The 16,165-nt window shown below is 41.2% G+C and overlaps 1 protein-coding gene across 8 annotated transcripts in view; it reads left to right on the forward strand.

Annotated features, from left to right (window-relative positions):
* Window positions 1-16,165, forward strand: part of ascc3 (activating signal cointegrator 1 complex subunit 3) — a 203,058-nt gene that overhangs the window by 115,805 nt on the left and 71,088 nt on the right. For all 8 annotated transcript variants that reach the window (XM_015949512.3, XM_015949510.3, XM_015949509.3 and 5 more), the window contains exons 12-14: window positions 452-628; window positions 773-844; window positions 10,389-10,523. In XM_015949512.3, coding sequence (XP_015804998.3) covers window positions 452-628; window positions 773-844; window positions 10,389-10,523 — 384 coding nt within the window. The remainder of the gene's footprint in view (window positions 1-451; window positions 629-772; window positions 845-10,388; window positions 10,524-16,165) is intronic.

A 16,165-nucleotide genomic window follows, 5' to 3' on the forward strand; every position in this document is an offset into this window, starting at 1 on the left:
AAATGTGGATGAGAATAGAAACTGAAAGGGGAGTGAGAGCGGGGCAAAGACGATTCATATTTTGAAGGTGGAAGTAAGCCGGGGCAACGATGGCACAGGGGTTAACAGCTTGCCCCGTAATCGGAAAGTTGCAGGTTCGAGCCCTGCTCAGTCTGTCAATGTCGTTGTGTCCTTAGACAAGACACTTAACATTCACATGAAGTACTTTTTTAATCTATTGCCTTGGCTATATTTCCCATTTTTTCATTATGGCCATTAAAGTTGATCTTTTTGCTCAAAACCTGTCGTGATAGTCAGGTAAATGTTGCAGATAAATAATAAATATTTTTCCATAAAATTCCATCTTTAATACCCGCATAGTCAATTTTGTGTTACTTTGCTCATCAATGTTCAGTTTCTTTGTGCCTGCCTTGATGTACTTTAATGTTGGCTTTGTGTTTTTGGTGGACAGGTGGAATCCACCCAGAGTATGATTCGAATCCTGGGACTGTCAGCCACCTTACCCAACTATCTGGATGTGGCCACCTTCCTGCATGTCAACCCCTATATAGGCCTGTTCTTCTTTGACAGTCGCTTCAGACCAGTGCCACTTGGGCAGACCTTCGTTGGCATCAAAACCACCAACAAGGTAAAAGAGCAATAATCATTTCAGTTTATTACCAACCAAAACATTTACCTACACTGTTAGTTGTATACATTAATTTGCATGTACAATAGGAAAACTGGGCTGCAAACAGAACGTGTCCTTAATGTCTTCCTCTGATCTGGTCAGATTCAACAGATCCATGACATGGAGGAGGTTTGTTATAACAAGGTCCTGGAGCAGGTTAAAGCAGGTCATCAGGTACGTGTTTATAGATTCAAAAATAAGTTTAATGTGTGCATGTGTGTTTGGGAATTGCTTTGCCTGTAAAGTTTGTATTATTGTGTTTAAAAACAGTTCTGTATCATTTCCTTGACTAGTTCCTGTTTATTTAAAGACATCAAGCTGACAGTTTTGGATTAAAAAATAAACAAGCTGTATTTAGAGATGTGATTGTGCAGCTCAAAGGAAAACCTTCTCTAAAAATAAAAACAGTTGACAGTGCTAATGGTAGCTTTACATTTCAGATTTCATTCGGTTGTTTTCTGCAGTTTTAGGTGTTTATACAATAAGAGTAAGGCTTTCACATCCACCTAAAAAATGTGGAATTTGAAAGATCTCTGGAAGGTAGACAAAAGATCTGAAGGTATTTTAATTGGTGCTCGCTCATCATGGATTCTGACCCCGAGTCATTTGGATTTTAGTAAAAGCTTGGAACTTAAAGAGCAAATAGCAGGTAAACGTTTTTCTAGTTCATATAAAACTCTGTCCAAAAATACTATTTGAAATGCTTATTGTGGATATTTCATTTTAAAATACATAACAGCAGAAATTTTCAAGTAAAAAGTGGCCTTTCTCAGCAAAGCTTCTAAAAAGGCTCTTTTTTAAATCTGAACCTCTGAGGTAACTAAAGGGAGTTAGAAGCTGGGCGCTGCCTCAGCTCAGTGTGGAGAGTGGGTCGTTTTAGTGTAGAGAGGTCATGTTATCCTGTCAGTGTGTGTTTATTAGTTTTGGATTGTGTTCATGTTGATAAACTATAGTTTATGAGGGCTGTACCAACTCCAGCCTCTCTGGACATCGAGTCCACGAGTTTCCAGATAAGAGAAATAACAACCCCTCTATCTCTCTACCTGAGGACATTTTGTGTAGCTGAAAAGATGGGAGTTCCGTAGCCTGCATCGGTCGGTACCGGGACAGGGAGGTCTGCTCTGGGCTCCGGAGACCCATAGAGGGGTTTAAAAAATTAAATGTGGATTTCTGGAGCTCCAATCACCGTCAGAACCAGGTCAGAACCGACCACTAGAAGAGACACGCGGACCAGTGGAGCTGGTTTCTGGGTTGGAACCAGATCAGAACCAATGCCTGGACCACCAGGAGAGGATGCACGGCTTTTAAAAATACCAGCAGGCCAGTCGAGGTGGTTTCTGGGTCGGATCCAACTCAATGAGGCCCGCATGAGTTCCAGAATCGGATGGCAGTCGTCTCTCTCCCTCTTTCTAAACGCTAAACTACGTTACATGAACGAATATTAACGAGTATGAGACGCTCATTGGTTTATTGTTGTCAAGTGTTAATATTATATTAACTGACCGATACTATTTTAATTGTCTGGTACATGATAGTATTCTGTATAATATTGTGATGTCAGCATATGCATTTAAGCTAGCATCATTAACTCACAAGACACCTGCTGTTCTCCCGCTGCTTCTCCTCACATCGCAGTTTCTCCCTCTGGTTTGTCTCTGCTCTCTGGGGTGTGCAGCAAACTCATAACTTTATGGTTTTGGTCCATCATAAGTAGAAATATAATCATTTGAAGTTTCCTGTGTCAGAGCTGTATTAGAATCCATATTTTTCTATGGATTAAGCTAACAGGACTCCCTCAGCTGATGTCACTTTTTCATAAAAATGACTCTAGAAGACTAAATAATTTATGTATGTGTAAAAAAATGTTAAATGAGTTTCTCTTATGTTTCTCTAAACATTGATTCATGGGAGTCTCTAACTTGCAATTTGCTCTTTAACGGTTTTATGGTCCATGTATGTAGCTTACATGTAACCTAATGACTTATTTACTCCCTGCGTCGTTACTGTAATACTGTAATTTTAGTGACAGGTAACAGATTAGCCATCAGCGCTAGAGCTAGTGGCTTGCCTACTGCTTGCTCCAGGCAGTGTTAATGTCATCAAGAAAATGTTTTTGTTTCTTTTTTCACAACAAATGAATTTTGTGGACTGAAACGAAGCGAAAACAAAAAAATACATGCCAACAAAGACTCAATTAAGGCCGGATTAACCATATAGGCAACTGGGCCCACGAACTCTAAAGGGCCCAGGCCCAGGGCAGCAAGGGCACGAGCAAAATACTGTATCTGTAATCTCCCGCTTTATATTAAACTAGGGTGACCATATGTCCTCTTTTCCCCAGACATGTCCACTTTTCACTCTCTGTCCGGGGGGGTTCTTGTATTGATGAAAATGTCCGGTTTTTCATCCAGGAGCAGGGATCGAATTATGGGGGAGCTGGATATCCTACACATCAAGGGGAGCCGTATAAAACGTTTTCTACCTATATTACATCATTCATGGACTCTTTTGAGCAGAGAGCGGCAGAGCGATGATCGATGGTGTGCAGCGCTCCAGGCTGCTGCGTCCAGCGCACGGTCCATTCTCAAAGTGGCGCAACCAAAAAACTAATTAACACACGATCGTTCATGTCCGCACATGTTCTCTACTTTCTGTCTTATTTGTGCCTGAAGCGCTCTGCTACTGCGGAGCTCATCACCTGTGCTGCGGTGATTTCACCTCACTGACACAGCATCGAAACGCGCTCTCCGCTTTGCGGTCAGGAGATCCCTTTGATCTGCTCAGAAGTAACTGGTGAGGTGAAAAAGTAAGAATCCAGGCAGCAGTTTTTCTGGAGAGTTTAGAGGAGATGCAGGAAGATGAGAGACAGACAGGACAGGGAATAGTTAAATAAAAACAAGAAAACAAAAAGTGTTGAAAAGTAAAATGTAGGCAGATTTATCTCCGCTACACGGTTTTACCTGTATAAAACAATAAGTTACACACATGTAATATTTATACATCCGATAAAATTCAGATCACCTTCAAAAGTCAGTCACACACCCAGGGCCGTTTCAAGGCAGTTTGGGGGCCAAGGCTAAATGTGCACCCCACCCCCCAAACTGGGCTCTCCAGAAGCCTCTGTGTAATTCATACCCTGTCCAGGAGTATTAGTTATACAGTGTTTGTAAAAGCCCCTCAGATGTTACTGACATGTTCTAATATTATCAGATGAAAAGCTAAATTATCAGACATGCTGTCTCATCTGCTGCTTTTCTAAACTTGCAAAAAGTAACAAAACCATTTGAAAGCCACTATTTGTGGATTCTCTGAAAGTTTCCATGGAGTGCGTGAAAACTTATTTTTTCATTGATCCTATCGTCTAATCTCACAGCTGAAACCAGCATCCATAATAATCTGCACAGGAAACAAAATGTATAATAATTCCTTATTAATAAAACAATGTTGCAGCACTAAAGCAGAAAAATGAGATTTTGCATTAAATATGCAAAATATTTACATATGAATTGTTTTAGAGCCATTTTATTGGCAGAATCTGATATTAATTTAGTTCTTACGAAAAAATGGGTTCCAACGTGGTTTGTGTGGCGTTGCCATAGAGTGACATCATAGGCACAGATCCCCTGTCCTCTTTTTTGGAAATGGAAATATGATTACCCTATATTAAACAAACTGTCCACCCGGGCTTTTGCACTGCACAGAGACACTTCGCTGCCTACGACTTTGAACGTCAGTTGAGAGTCAGTCTCATGCAGACTGACCAATGAAGAGAGGGCCTCAAGTTAAGACCCTCTCCTCATTGGTCAGTCCACACGAGGTGGGTAAAAGGTTACCCTGAGCGGGTTGCGTGATGTCAGGCATTCAAGTATTGAGTATATTTACTGCATATTACAGTAAAATATTCTGTATGTGACCATATTATGGTGATCCTTGGGTCGTGATGATGGGGCCCTTGAATATTGTTGCCTAGGGTACAACAAAGTGTTAATCTGGCCCTGCTAATAAGAAACGACAACGAAATTTGACAAAAATGAAAATACTATTAGAAAACAGAAATAATGGGACAGCAGAAAAAAAGAACCAATCAGCACATGGAGATGAGGAAAGACCAAATCAGAGTCTGGATCTGGCCGCTGTTTAAAGTTTTTAAACTACTTTTGGAAACACATGGAGTGAAGATTAATCACCAAAATGCACCATGTCCTTTACACCACTCTTTTCTCAAAAGCATTTCTCTGAACTTTTTCATGACTTAGAGCTTCTGCTGCAAAAATATGTTTCAACCTTCAAAATAAACACCTGCTATCTAAAGTCTCTGAAGTCCTTATCTCCCTCAGTGTGTTCCTTCTCTTCCTCATACCTCCTCCCTCATCTTCCCTCCGTTCATCCTGCTTCTACTCCACACCTTCACCAGGCCTGCTGGGAACAGGAGAATCTGATTTTACCATTTAGCTCCCATCTGCTGCAAGAGTTGAGCTCCCTACTGAGGACTGTTGTTATCCTGTTCACTTTAATGCAGGTCCACACACATGCACACACTCTTTCTTTTCCTCAGGGACAATAAATATAAAATCTTTGTGAAGCCAGTCCGATTCTGCAGCACTTAGATTTGGTTTTCCTCGTTTAACTAATGTAGGGCTGATGGCACGCTTTAATCCACCTCTGGTGTTTCAGAGTCTGAGTTCATGGTTCAACTGGGAACACCTCCTTTTCACTCACAATGAAATTGTCAGGAAATAGCTTTGACATATATTCATTTCATCTGGGACGGTGGGATGGATGAAATGTCCTTTCTGATCCTTACCCTGCACCTCCCTGGTGGAGAGCATACTGCCAGAACTAAGTTTAATAAGCTTAGCTTCTGATGCTTACCACAGACAGCTTTTCCACACCGCTCTGTGGTGCTGATAAAACACCTCCAATAAATAACGCTAGCCCCACCGGTCTCCTTGGGTTCTGTGTTAGAGCAGACTGAGCAGCTGCATGGCTTTATAGTCATGTTGTTTAATGTGTTTTAAAAAGATAAAAAGAAAAAAATTTTTGACTTTTCTATTAACACAAAGCAAAAAAGACATTATTTTGATTTATTTGTATACAGAATAAATACGAGATATTTTTAATGTTTGGTCTTTATTTGGAAAAGGGTAGAATGCCTTCTCCAGGTCAGGGATGAGGTCCTGCCCCAAGCAGAGGAGTTTCCTAAGTATCTCTGGGTCTTGTTCATGAATGGGAGAAAGCTGGAGCGTGAGATCGATAGGTGAATTGGTGCTGCATCTGCAGTGATGCAGGTGTTGTACCGGTCTGTCGTGGTGAAGAGAGAGAGAGAGAGAGATGAGCTTGAGGCGAAGCTCTTAATTTACCAGTCGATCTACGTTCCTACCCTCACCTATGGTCACGAGCTTTGGGTAGTGACCAGAAGAACGAGATCGCGAATACAAGCGGCTGAAATGAGTTTTCTCCGCAGAGTGGCTGGGCTCTCCCTCAGAGATAGGGTGAGAAGCTCGGTCATCCGGGAGGGGCTTGGAGTAGATTCGCTGCTCATCCACATCGAGAAGAGCCAGTTGATGTGGCTCAGGCATCTGGTCAGGATGCCTGCTGGACGCCTCCCTGGTGAGGTTTTCTGGGCACCTCCAACCGGGAGGAGGCCTAAAGTGAGACCCAGGACACGTTGGAGGGACTAGGTCTCTCACCTGGCCAAGGACCGCCTTGGAATTCCCCTGCAGGGTGTCCGCGGGGTTTTAAAAAGTATTAAAAAGTGATGAATAAAAATAGTCAAATTTAAGGCCATTAAAAGTGTTAAATTTGGTCTCAGAGGTATTATTTTTTCCAAATTAGGTATTATTTTTTTCCGACTATCAGATGTCGTATTCTGAACATCGACATAGAAATATATTCCGAATGAAATGTTTTGAACGATTATAAAAACAAAACAAGCCGATTATTTGCTCCTCCCACTTGCGCTGCCTTGAGTTGCAAATGAAGCGCTCCTCCCAGTGTTGCCAACTTAGCGACTTTGACGCTATTTCTAACAGCTTCTCAGACCCCCTTCTTAACTTTTTAAATCTTAAAAGTACCTAGCGAACACCTCAGAAACATCTCTGGTAACGCTTAGCTACTTTCTGGATAACTGTCGTCGACGTTTCCTGCAGGTTAGCTAAACACTCCGCCTGCGCTCCGGACCGTTCTTCAGGACATTAGGAAAGGGAATGATGTAGTGATGTGTCAGTCGCTAAAGACAGCTCTCGGAGCCGGCTCCCTGTTGGATTAACCAGAGTAAGTGAGTGACACACACACCGCACCTGCGGACTCCTGAGCCGATAAAAACGGCTAAATGTGTGCGGCTAAATGTGCGCGTGCGGCGTGCTAAAAACACACGTGCAGCTTGCCCCTGATTGCTGTGAGACCGGGTTGGGGGGTGGGGGTGCAGCTGTGGTTGGGACAATTTAGCGACCCGATCCTTCCCATTCCATGCCAGTTTGGTCGGTGGAAAAGGCCCTCTATTACATCAACTGATGGACTTGTAAATAAATAGTTTATAAATAAGGTAGAAATAAGTTCCTCACGCTGATAAATAACTAATCTCTCTGAGGACACGGTGCTAGTGCACTCTCCTACAGCACCTTGACATGACTCAATAAATTCTATGCAACATTTAGTGAAAAGCAATTTGCATGTATTTGTTATGCCACTGTATAATTCTTGCTGTCAGTATTTGCAAGATATTGGTATTTGGGTCTGTACTGGTTAGACTTACATGAGTTAAACCAAGGTCTATAGCCCTTGGGTCATAAACTATGAGCTATAAGTATATTGGTCTTTTTATACTGGGAATCAGGAGTTATTTTAGTGATCATCTTGTTTCTTATTTATTTTTGTCCTGATTGTGCCCTGAGCAGTTTTATGACTGAATAAAAATAAAAAAATAAAAATCTACATAAATTGAAAAATCGTCTTAAATAATCGAGATCTCAATTTTAGTCACAATAATCGTGATTATTGTTTTTGCCATAATCGAGCAGCCCTACTTTAGCATATCCGGTCACATAATGATGACGTCATATTCAGTGGTCGTTCTGCATCATTTCAGGCCTCGTGGTCAACTGTCTGAACCACTGAACAGAAGTGCCTGGCTTATTTTTTAAATAAAATAAATATGTGCAATACGTTGTCAACATCAGTGAGTCTCTAAGTCTATTCTTTTTGTATGTTATATATGTTAAAATATGTGTAAATAGGTCGCTGATTAACACTTGCAATTTAGTGTTGTGATGGTTTTAAAAAAATTCTGAAGGTAGTAAAAAAACTTATATTGTGTTACTGATAAGGGTGTTGTAAGATGGTTGAAGAAAGCTTCCAGCTCTTATAAATCTATTTCTACCCTCACAGTGACTTTATCTTATGGTCTAAAATCTAATTTAAACCAGTACACTGTACATACAGTGTATTCAGATAAGGATAAAAGAGGAAAATCAACACACAAGTGAGTTTAAAATTCAAAGAAGTAAACCTTATTGAAGGAGTGAAAATAGATGAAAATGTATTCACATACACCTCAGTAACAGTGTTTAGGTCAGCTGAGATTACACGCCAATGCAAATGAGTGTCTCATGCTGAGATTTTATTTCTTCAAGGGTGTTGAGTTTCTCTGATCTGGAAAGGGAGAGCAAATCAGAAGCTCCTTCACCTAATCTAGAAATCAGGATGTCTGAAAGCATCTGAGATGTAGAACTCAGTGCTCTGACAGCATGATGGTGCAACACATTTAAAATATATTCAAGTATATTTCCATCAGGTTTTTCAGAAACAAGTAAAACTGCCTTAAACTGGATCCTGAGCCGGGTGAAGAAATTGTTTGAACCACAACACAAGGCACTGAATTTGGCTGGGGCTTGGCTCGCCATGGGTTTTGGGGGGGGCAAGACAGAGACCCCTCACACTCACTATTGGACACTCCTATGGAGGAGCCATCTTATATACCCAAGTGTTCTCACAAGTAGGCCTTGGGCAGCAAACCAAAAATGTACTATTACCAAAATGTATAACCCTTACCGACGTCATTTTGCCCAAGCCGATGTGTTTGGTGTTTAACAAAATGAAAAGGCGTGAGTAGGTTGCTGATCTCAATGTCCTTTAAGAAGCGTCTGTGTCACAACTAGTCACATGGAGTCATGTGACTCCATGCTATCCAGTCTGTAACAAGAAGGGAAAAATGAGGAAATGGACAACAATTCAAACATGGAAGCAGCAGGCGGCTTGCAGCTCTAAGATTTGAGTCTCTCGCTACTCACAGGCCGTGGCTGCTCGTAGCTGCCCGAATCTTGCGGCAGCTATCTGCTCCACGCCTCAAGCAATGATCAACGGGTTACAGGCGGGAACACTGATGGCGTAGATTTGGTCGAGGAGACGCTTGTTCCCAAGAAATAAACTTAATCAATCATTTGCCAACATTATGGATTCAGCAAGGATGATGTGATGAAAACAAAAGACACATGTAAACTACAGGAAGACTGTAGCACCAAGTCAAAGTAGCACATCATCCTCCACCTTCAGTACAATCACACTTTATGGAGAACCTGACTACCTGACAACTAAAACGTGGCAATATTCACATGATGCAGCTCTTTTTAATATCCATAATAGGAATGAAAAAGATAGCAAGTAAAATACTGTTTACATGTAAATGTAATAATTTTAGTTTTCTACCTTTTCTGTTTAGCTTGATTTCTTTCAATCATTCCTAACAACTAAATGTGCTTAGTACTCAGTTGGAAGTTTTTTTTAATAGTAGAAATGAAAAATAATTGTTAACAGAAATGGGTGTGTAACACAATCAATAAAACTGGTTGTTGAGCTATTATGCTGTCACAGCCCCAATCAAGTGGACAACGTTGACTTTTGCTCATACAGGTAGTTCTCATTAATTTGTCGTTATCAAGGTGAACTCCTCACTATACCGTGATATTGATTTGAGGCCATATCGTCAAGCCCTTTTCACAAGTATGGACTCGGGGTTTTAGACAGATTACTTTGGGTGTTGGGTGATACTTAATGCACCATGAGTTGTTTATTTAATTTATGTATTTCAGTAAAAATCATTAATGCTTATATTGTTTGGCTCTGTGATATCCCCATTTCTGTTTTATTATTGTGTGTGTCTTCTTTTTTCTGCACGTCTAGAAGTGAATAATTGTACCTCTTGTTTTATTTCTTTTTGTTAACTTTCTCCCCTCAGATCTCTTACTTTGTTCTTCCTCTTTTCCCTTGTATTTCCATCTGTGTTCATAAGAATTAAAATCATTCCAATAGCTATCTTAACAAGTTTTTATATAACCTATTATATAGAGTTAGATCAATTTGAATTCGTACACAAAACAATGAGAGATGATTTTATACCTCAAAGATGGAGCCTGTAGGTTCAGACTAAGGCTGTTCGATCAGCTGTACAGGCACTCCTTTGGTGAAAGCACAGCAGTCTTGAGTTTTACACAGTTGCTTTTGACTACTTGTACATAGAATAGAATAGACTTCATTGATCCCACAGTGGGGAAATTCACTTGTTACAGCAGTACCAGCACTTAAGAGGATAATTTGAAGAAAAAATAATAACAAAGGTACATGTATAAACACATAATATAATTACATATAAATATAAATTCTGCAGCATTGTGTTGCTGTGTTGATTAAATAAAAATCTTTCTTCCTTGTGTTTGTGGGACAGGTTATGGTGTTTGTGCACGCTCGCAATGCCACAGTAAGGACAGCCATGGGGTTGATAGAAATGGCCAAGAACCATGGAGAAGTTGGTTTCTTCCAACCAGACCAGAATTCAGATTACGGCCTGTGTGAAAAACAGGTAAGAAGTAAAGCTGTGGTTATCGTTTGATCTGTTTAACAAAAATGTTTCAGCCGGAACCTTCTGAAATCTCCTTCTGCCAGTCGGTATTTCTGACTGGTTAGTTGTACCCAGAAGGCTTCACCTTAGGGCTAAACTCTATAGCACCAGACACTTTTTGAGTATTTGCATCATAACAGAGAATAATTGAGTCTAATTTCATGTGAAACACCAGGAGCGCATCAGAAGTCTGAGGTGGGTTACTAATGTTCTTACAAATTAAATGGCTTGACTCTACTAAAGGTTGGGCACATTTAATTCACAGTGCTTTTTTTTTCAATCTGGTGCAAGGTCAGTCAATCATCACGACTACGTTACCCAAATTGTAGACCACAAAATGTATACATTTGTCTTTTGGGTTTTTTTATTTAATTTTTTTTAGATGCTTTGTTTTATTTACCAAAATCTCTGCCTCTGTACCTTCTGCTGCTTTGTCTGCCTTTCTGCCTCTGAGGCACATGCAGAGTAGTGGCATTAGGGTCAGCAGAGGCATCACCAGTGAAGCCCCAAAAACCATGGTGATCCAGCGATGGAGCCCAAAGTTTGGGAACATTTTATAAAATTACAAGAGAAGCATATGCAAAGTCCGCAAGGTAGAGCCTGCCTTCCACAGTGACTCACAAGCATCTTAAAAGGAGGTCCATTGTGGCAAATGACAAAGACCAAGAGTCACCTCTAATTAGTTAGCTGCTAACATTTTCATCAACAGTGAGCTACTTGTATTGATAACTGTAATATTAACAGCAGCAATAGAGAGTTCATTATCCTTAGCACAAATGCTAACAATTTATTTTATCATGCTACGTTAGTGTTAAAATTGTCCACTTCAATGGACAACTTTGTTACCAAGGGACTAGCGAGCACACATCAGCAAGCTGAATGAGGCAATCCTGATTTGGAGTCAAATCAAAACTTATTTTTTGTGAATATTTTATTTTTGGTTTCAGGTGCCTAGCCTCATTTAATTTTGTAGCATTGTTTTCATTTTGTTTTCTTAAGCCGCATACCTTGTTTTCCTCATTTTGTAGAAGTTGCAAACTTTATTGGATGTACTGAGCCATTATCTTAAAGGTCAACTTCACTGAAAAACCATTTTTAAATATTGTTTCTGATTATAATTGCTCACTGCGTTCAGTGGCGGTTTTACCATTAGGCATAGGTCGGCGGCCGCATGGGGCCCCCCTTGTGTTGGGGGGCCTCCTAGCCCTGACCGTCGGCACCCCTCTGTTAATGCCACAATATTCTCATTACCAACCTGTCGCCTCAGATAGGATTGGACATGCGCACTTCTCATTACCATATTTCCTGAACCGTTCAAGATATCATTAAAATTCCAAAAATGCTTAAAAAATTTAAAACGGGGCTTTCCGTGCATATATAATACATTACGGTAGCCACCGGGATTCCCTGTCTTGAGCGCAACGAATCACAACACAGATTCAGAGACGTGCTGAGTTTGTCATCTAAAATGCTCTGTTTTATAACTTTTGAATTGCTGATCAGATTCAAATAATTCCAACGGTTCCTAAAAGTACATAAAAGCAGCTTTCCAGCGATCTATAGCATGAAGCAATAAGAGTTATGGAAAATATCGCTACGAGGGGAAATCCTGCTATACAGCCTGATTGAAACGGAGCACAGCTCCGCGGTGAAAGCGGATAACGGGACGGGGAAGCAATTAGCATAAAAAGCCTGCATGAAATTATGGAAATGCGTCAAAGAAAATCAACACGATCTATTAGGTGTCCCAGAAGGCTTATATCTGAAGACAGTGACCAAGAAGGAGGACAGATCTCCAACGAACCAGGGTATGAATGTTTGTTCAGTCTTTATTTTTTATTTTTTTATTTGAACAACCCTCAACTATTTGCTGATTGTAAGATTCAGCATCATTCCAGTATTATTTATCTTTTTACAATAAATAATTATTTTTGCTAAAACAAAAGTTTTTGGTACAGCAGTGCATGGTGTGCAAGAGAAGCACCCCATGGCAGTGCATGGTGTGCAAGAGAAGCACCCCATGGCAGTGTGAGGTGTGCAGCACTCTGCCTGCAGCTGGAGAAAAACTGCTTCAAGGTCTACCACATCAAATAAAAACGTCTGAAAGTTTACAAAAATAAATGGTCTTAAAAACAGCTAAAAAAGATACCAAGGTTGAAACTTTTTAAAGAATAGATGCATTACAGTTCACAGTTTAAATATTTTATTCCAAATTGTTTGCCCAGTAATTTTGAAGTTCCTGTTCAGTAATAATTGTAAAAAATTCTAATCCGTTTTTTGCTTTTTTCCACTTTTAAGCTGATTTTTTAAAGGCTTTAATAGAAATAAATTCTAAATACAAGCCATACACTGAAAGGTGAGGTTGTTCTGAAAAAAGGAGAAGAGTTACACACACTTTGCACTTTTTATTACAATTTTACAGCCATAAGATTAAAAAAATACCATGCGGCCCTGTTATAACTATGGTCATAAGAGGGTTATTAAGACGGCAATGCACAAACAAAGTGAGTAAGTGTAAACGCGTGTCACACACGTGGCATCAGAGCATTTATGCGTAGTGATGTTGCAAAACCGATATACCGGATTGAGTGAACGCTGGCGCGCTTGGCTGCCGCTGCTCACCGGTAAACTTTGATTTTATTTGATTTTATATGTTGGACTGACACTATCGGATTGTTGACTGGACTGTGGATATCTATATCAATATCTAACCTCTATTATGTGGACCGACGCTATTCACGTGTGGTCCGCACTCATCTGGATTTTATCATTCGTCTTCCACCGACCTGCTGCTGGCTTCCTCCAGTACACTGCCGCTGAGCTCCTCAGGATTCGCCACCGCCCTGGATCTTCACTGCACCTCGACCCGGACATTTCTCATCTTCTCCGTTGGAGATATGTCCACCGCGGCTCACGCAGGAATTTCCACTACCACAACTCCGCTTCAATCAATTCTTTCTGGTCCACCACTCGCCGTCGTCCTCACAGGAACTCATACCGCCGAACAGCTGATCACTCCTCGTTAGCCAGCCTCGCCAGGACAGCTAACACTCATAGATGTGACAGCACCACCGTCAACTTCTGCCTTCTCAACATCCGCTCTCTCACTGGGAAAGGTCATCTCCTTCACGATCTCATCAAGGACCGTGGAATTGACTTCATGTGCCTTTGCAAAACTTGGCAGCAGCCAGCTGATTTCTCCCAGCTCAACGACGCTACTCCTCCCGGGTTTGTTTACCTCACCAAACCACGCGGTTCTCGCGGAGGAGGTCTTGCGATAATCTATCGCGAGAATTGGAAAGTTTTGCCAGTGTCTGTCTCTGATTTTTATTCCTTTGAGTATTTGGTTTTTAAACTTAATGGACCTACCCCCACTATCATTGGATTAATCTACCGCCCCCCCTAAACCTCACAAAGATTTTCTGTCTGAAGTCTCAGTACTGCTCACTCATTTATCTACACTCTCATCTAATGTAATAGTGCTTGGAGATATTAACATACACATGGAAAACAGTGATCTTCCCCTCACCAAAGACTTTTCATCCTGCCTGGACAGCCTTGGATTTAATCAGCACATCAACTTTCCAACTCACTCCAAAGGACACTGCCTGGATCTGCTGTGCTGCTCTGGTCTCACCCCTCTTAACTGTGCAGCTGATGATCTCCACATCACTGATCACTATTTTATTTCTTTCAATATTGTAACCCAGCTTTCTTTTACCAAACCAACCCGGCTCATTTCTTTTAGGAATATAAAGGACATCAATATCGACACTTTATCCTCCTACATTGATAATATTCAGCTCCCGGACAATCTCTCCTCTCCTGATGACCTGGCTGCTCTCTACAATGATCAGTTAGCTCACATTTTAAACTCCCTTGCTCCAGTTAAAACCCGTTCTGTTACTTTCTGTCAGTCTGCTCCCTGGTTTTCCCCTCAACTCCGGACGCTGAAAACCAAATCCAGGAAGCTTGAACGCCTCTACAGAAAAACTGGTCTCACCATTCACAAAGAACTATATAAAAATCATATGACTCAGTATAAGGACTTAATTATACTGACCAAACAACAGTATTACTCCTGTCTAATCAACTCCAATCGAGGCAACACTAAGTCATTGTACTCCATTAACAAAATTCACCGGCCATCCGATACTCTGCTCCCACACATGTGCTCTACTGCTACTTGTAATGCCCTTCTTCTGTTCTTCAACGAAAAAATAATAAACATTCACCTTGCAATCAACCAAAGAATCCCCCCTACCTCCCCATATGATCCGCCCGAACCAACACAGTTATTTTCCATTTTCCAACTTCCCAGTGATTCTGAGATATCAGATATTATCCACAAGTCAAAGCCTTCTACCTGCCTTCTCGACCCCCTTCCCACGGCCTTGGTTAGATCCTGCCTCCCCTCCCTGCTCCCTCTCGTCTCCGCTCTCATACACGCATCCCTTTCCTCCGGTATTGTTCCCTCTATCTTCAAAACTGCTGCAGTTACTCCAATACTTAAAAAACCTGGTTCGGATCCTAACATCTTTACTAATCTCCGCCCCATCTCCAACCTACCCTTTGTCTCCAAAGTTTTAGAAAAAAAATTGTTGCTACCCAGCTCCACACCCATCTGACACTAAACTCCATCTATGAACCCGTCCAGTCCGGTTTCTGCCCACTTCACAGCACAGAAACAGCCCTCCTCAAAATAACTAACGATCTCCTCATTGCTGCTGATTCCGTTCTACTATCCATCCTGGTCCTCCTTGATCTGAGTGCGGCCTTTGACACAATATCTCATTCCATTCTCCTCCATAGGTTATCTTCCATCGGCATTGCTAACATCCCACTTCAGTGGTTTCAGTCCTACCTATCAGGTCGCACTCAGTTCATTACTATCAAGTCCTCCTGCTCACAGCCCTCTTCTGTCTCTTTTGGTGTGCCCCAGTGCTCTGTCCTAGGGCCCCTCCTTTTCATTAAATACATCCTTCCCCTTGACAATATCCTCTGCAGATTCAATATTCATTTTCACTGCTTCGTGAATGACACCCAGCTCTATTTGTCCAGTAAGCCAAATTCTGCACTTCCTCCCTCCTCCCTCCTCCCTCATCACCTGCCTTCAAGAAATAAAATCCTGGTTCAGTTCAAACTTCCTGAAATTAAATACAGACAAAACAGAACTTCTTTTGGTTAGTGCCAAGAACACCCTCTCAAAATTTGACAGTTTCTCTCTCACAGTTTATAATACTTCAGTTTCCCCCTCTCCCCAGGTCAAGAGTCTGGGTGTCATCCTAGACAGCACACAATCCTTCCAATCTCATATCAATAGCATCACACGGTCAGCTTATTTCCATCTTCGTAACATTAATCGTCTTCGCCCTTCCCTTGATGTCCACTCTACTTCTATTCTTGTCCATAGTCTGGTTACATCACTAATCGATTATTGCAACTCTCTTCTCTCAGGCCTCCCTCAGAAACCCCTCTGTAAGCTCCAGTTGGTTCAGAATGCAGCAGCACGCATCATTAATAAAACTCCCATCTCTCATCACATCACCTAGGGCTGCTCGATTATGGCAAAAATAATAATCACGATTATGGTGACTGAAATT

The sequence above is a fragment of the Nothobranchius furzeri genome, chromosome 5, assembly GCF_043380555.1.
Source record: "Nothobranchius furzeri strain GRZ-AD chromosome 5, NfurGRZ-RIMD1, whole genome shotgun sequence".
NCBI lineage: Eukaryota > Metazoa > Chordata > Actinopteri > Cyprinodontiformes > Nothobranchiidae > Nothobranchius > Nothobranchius furzeri.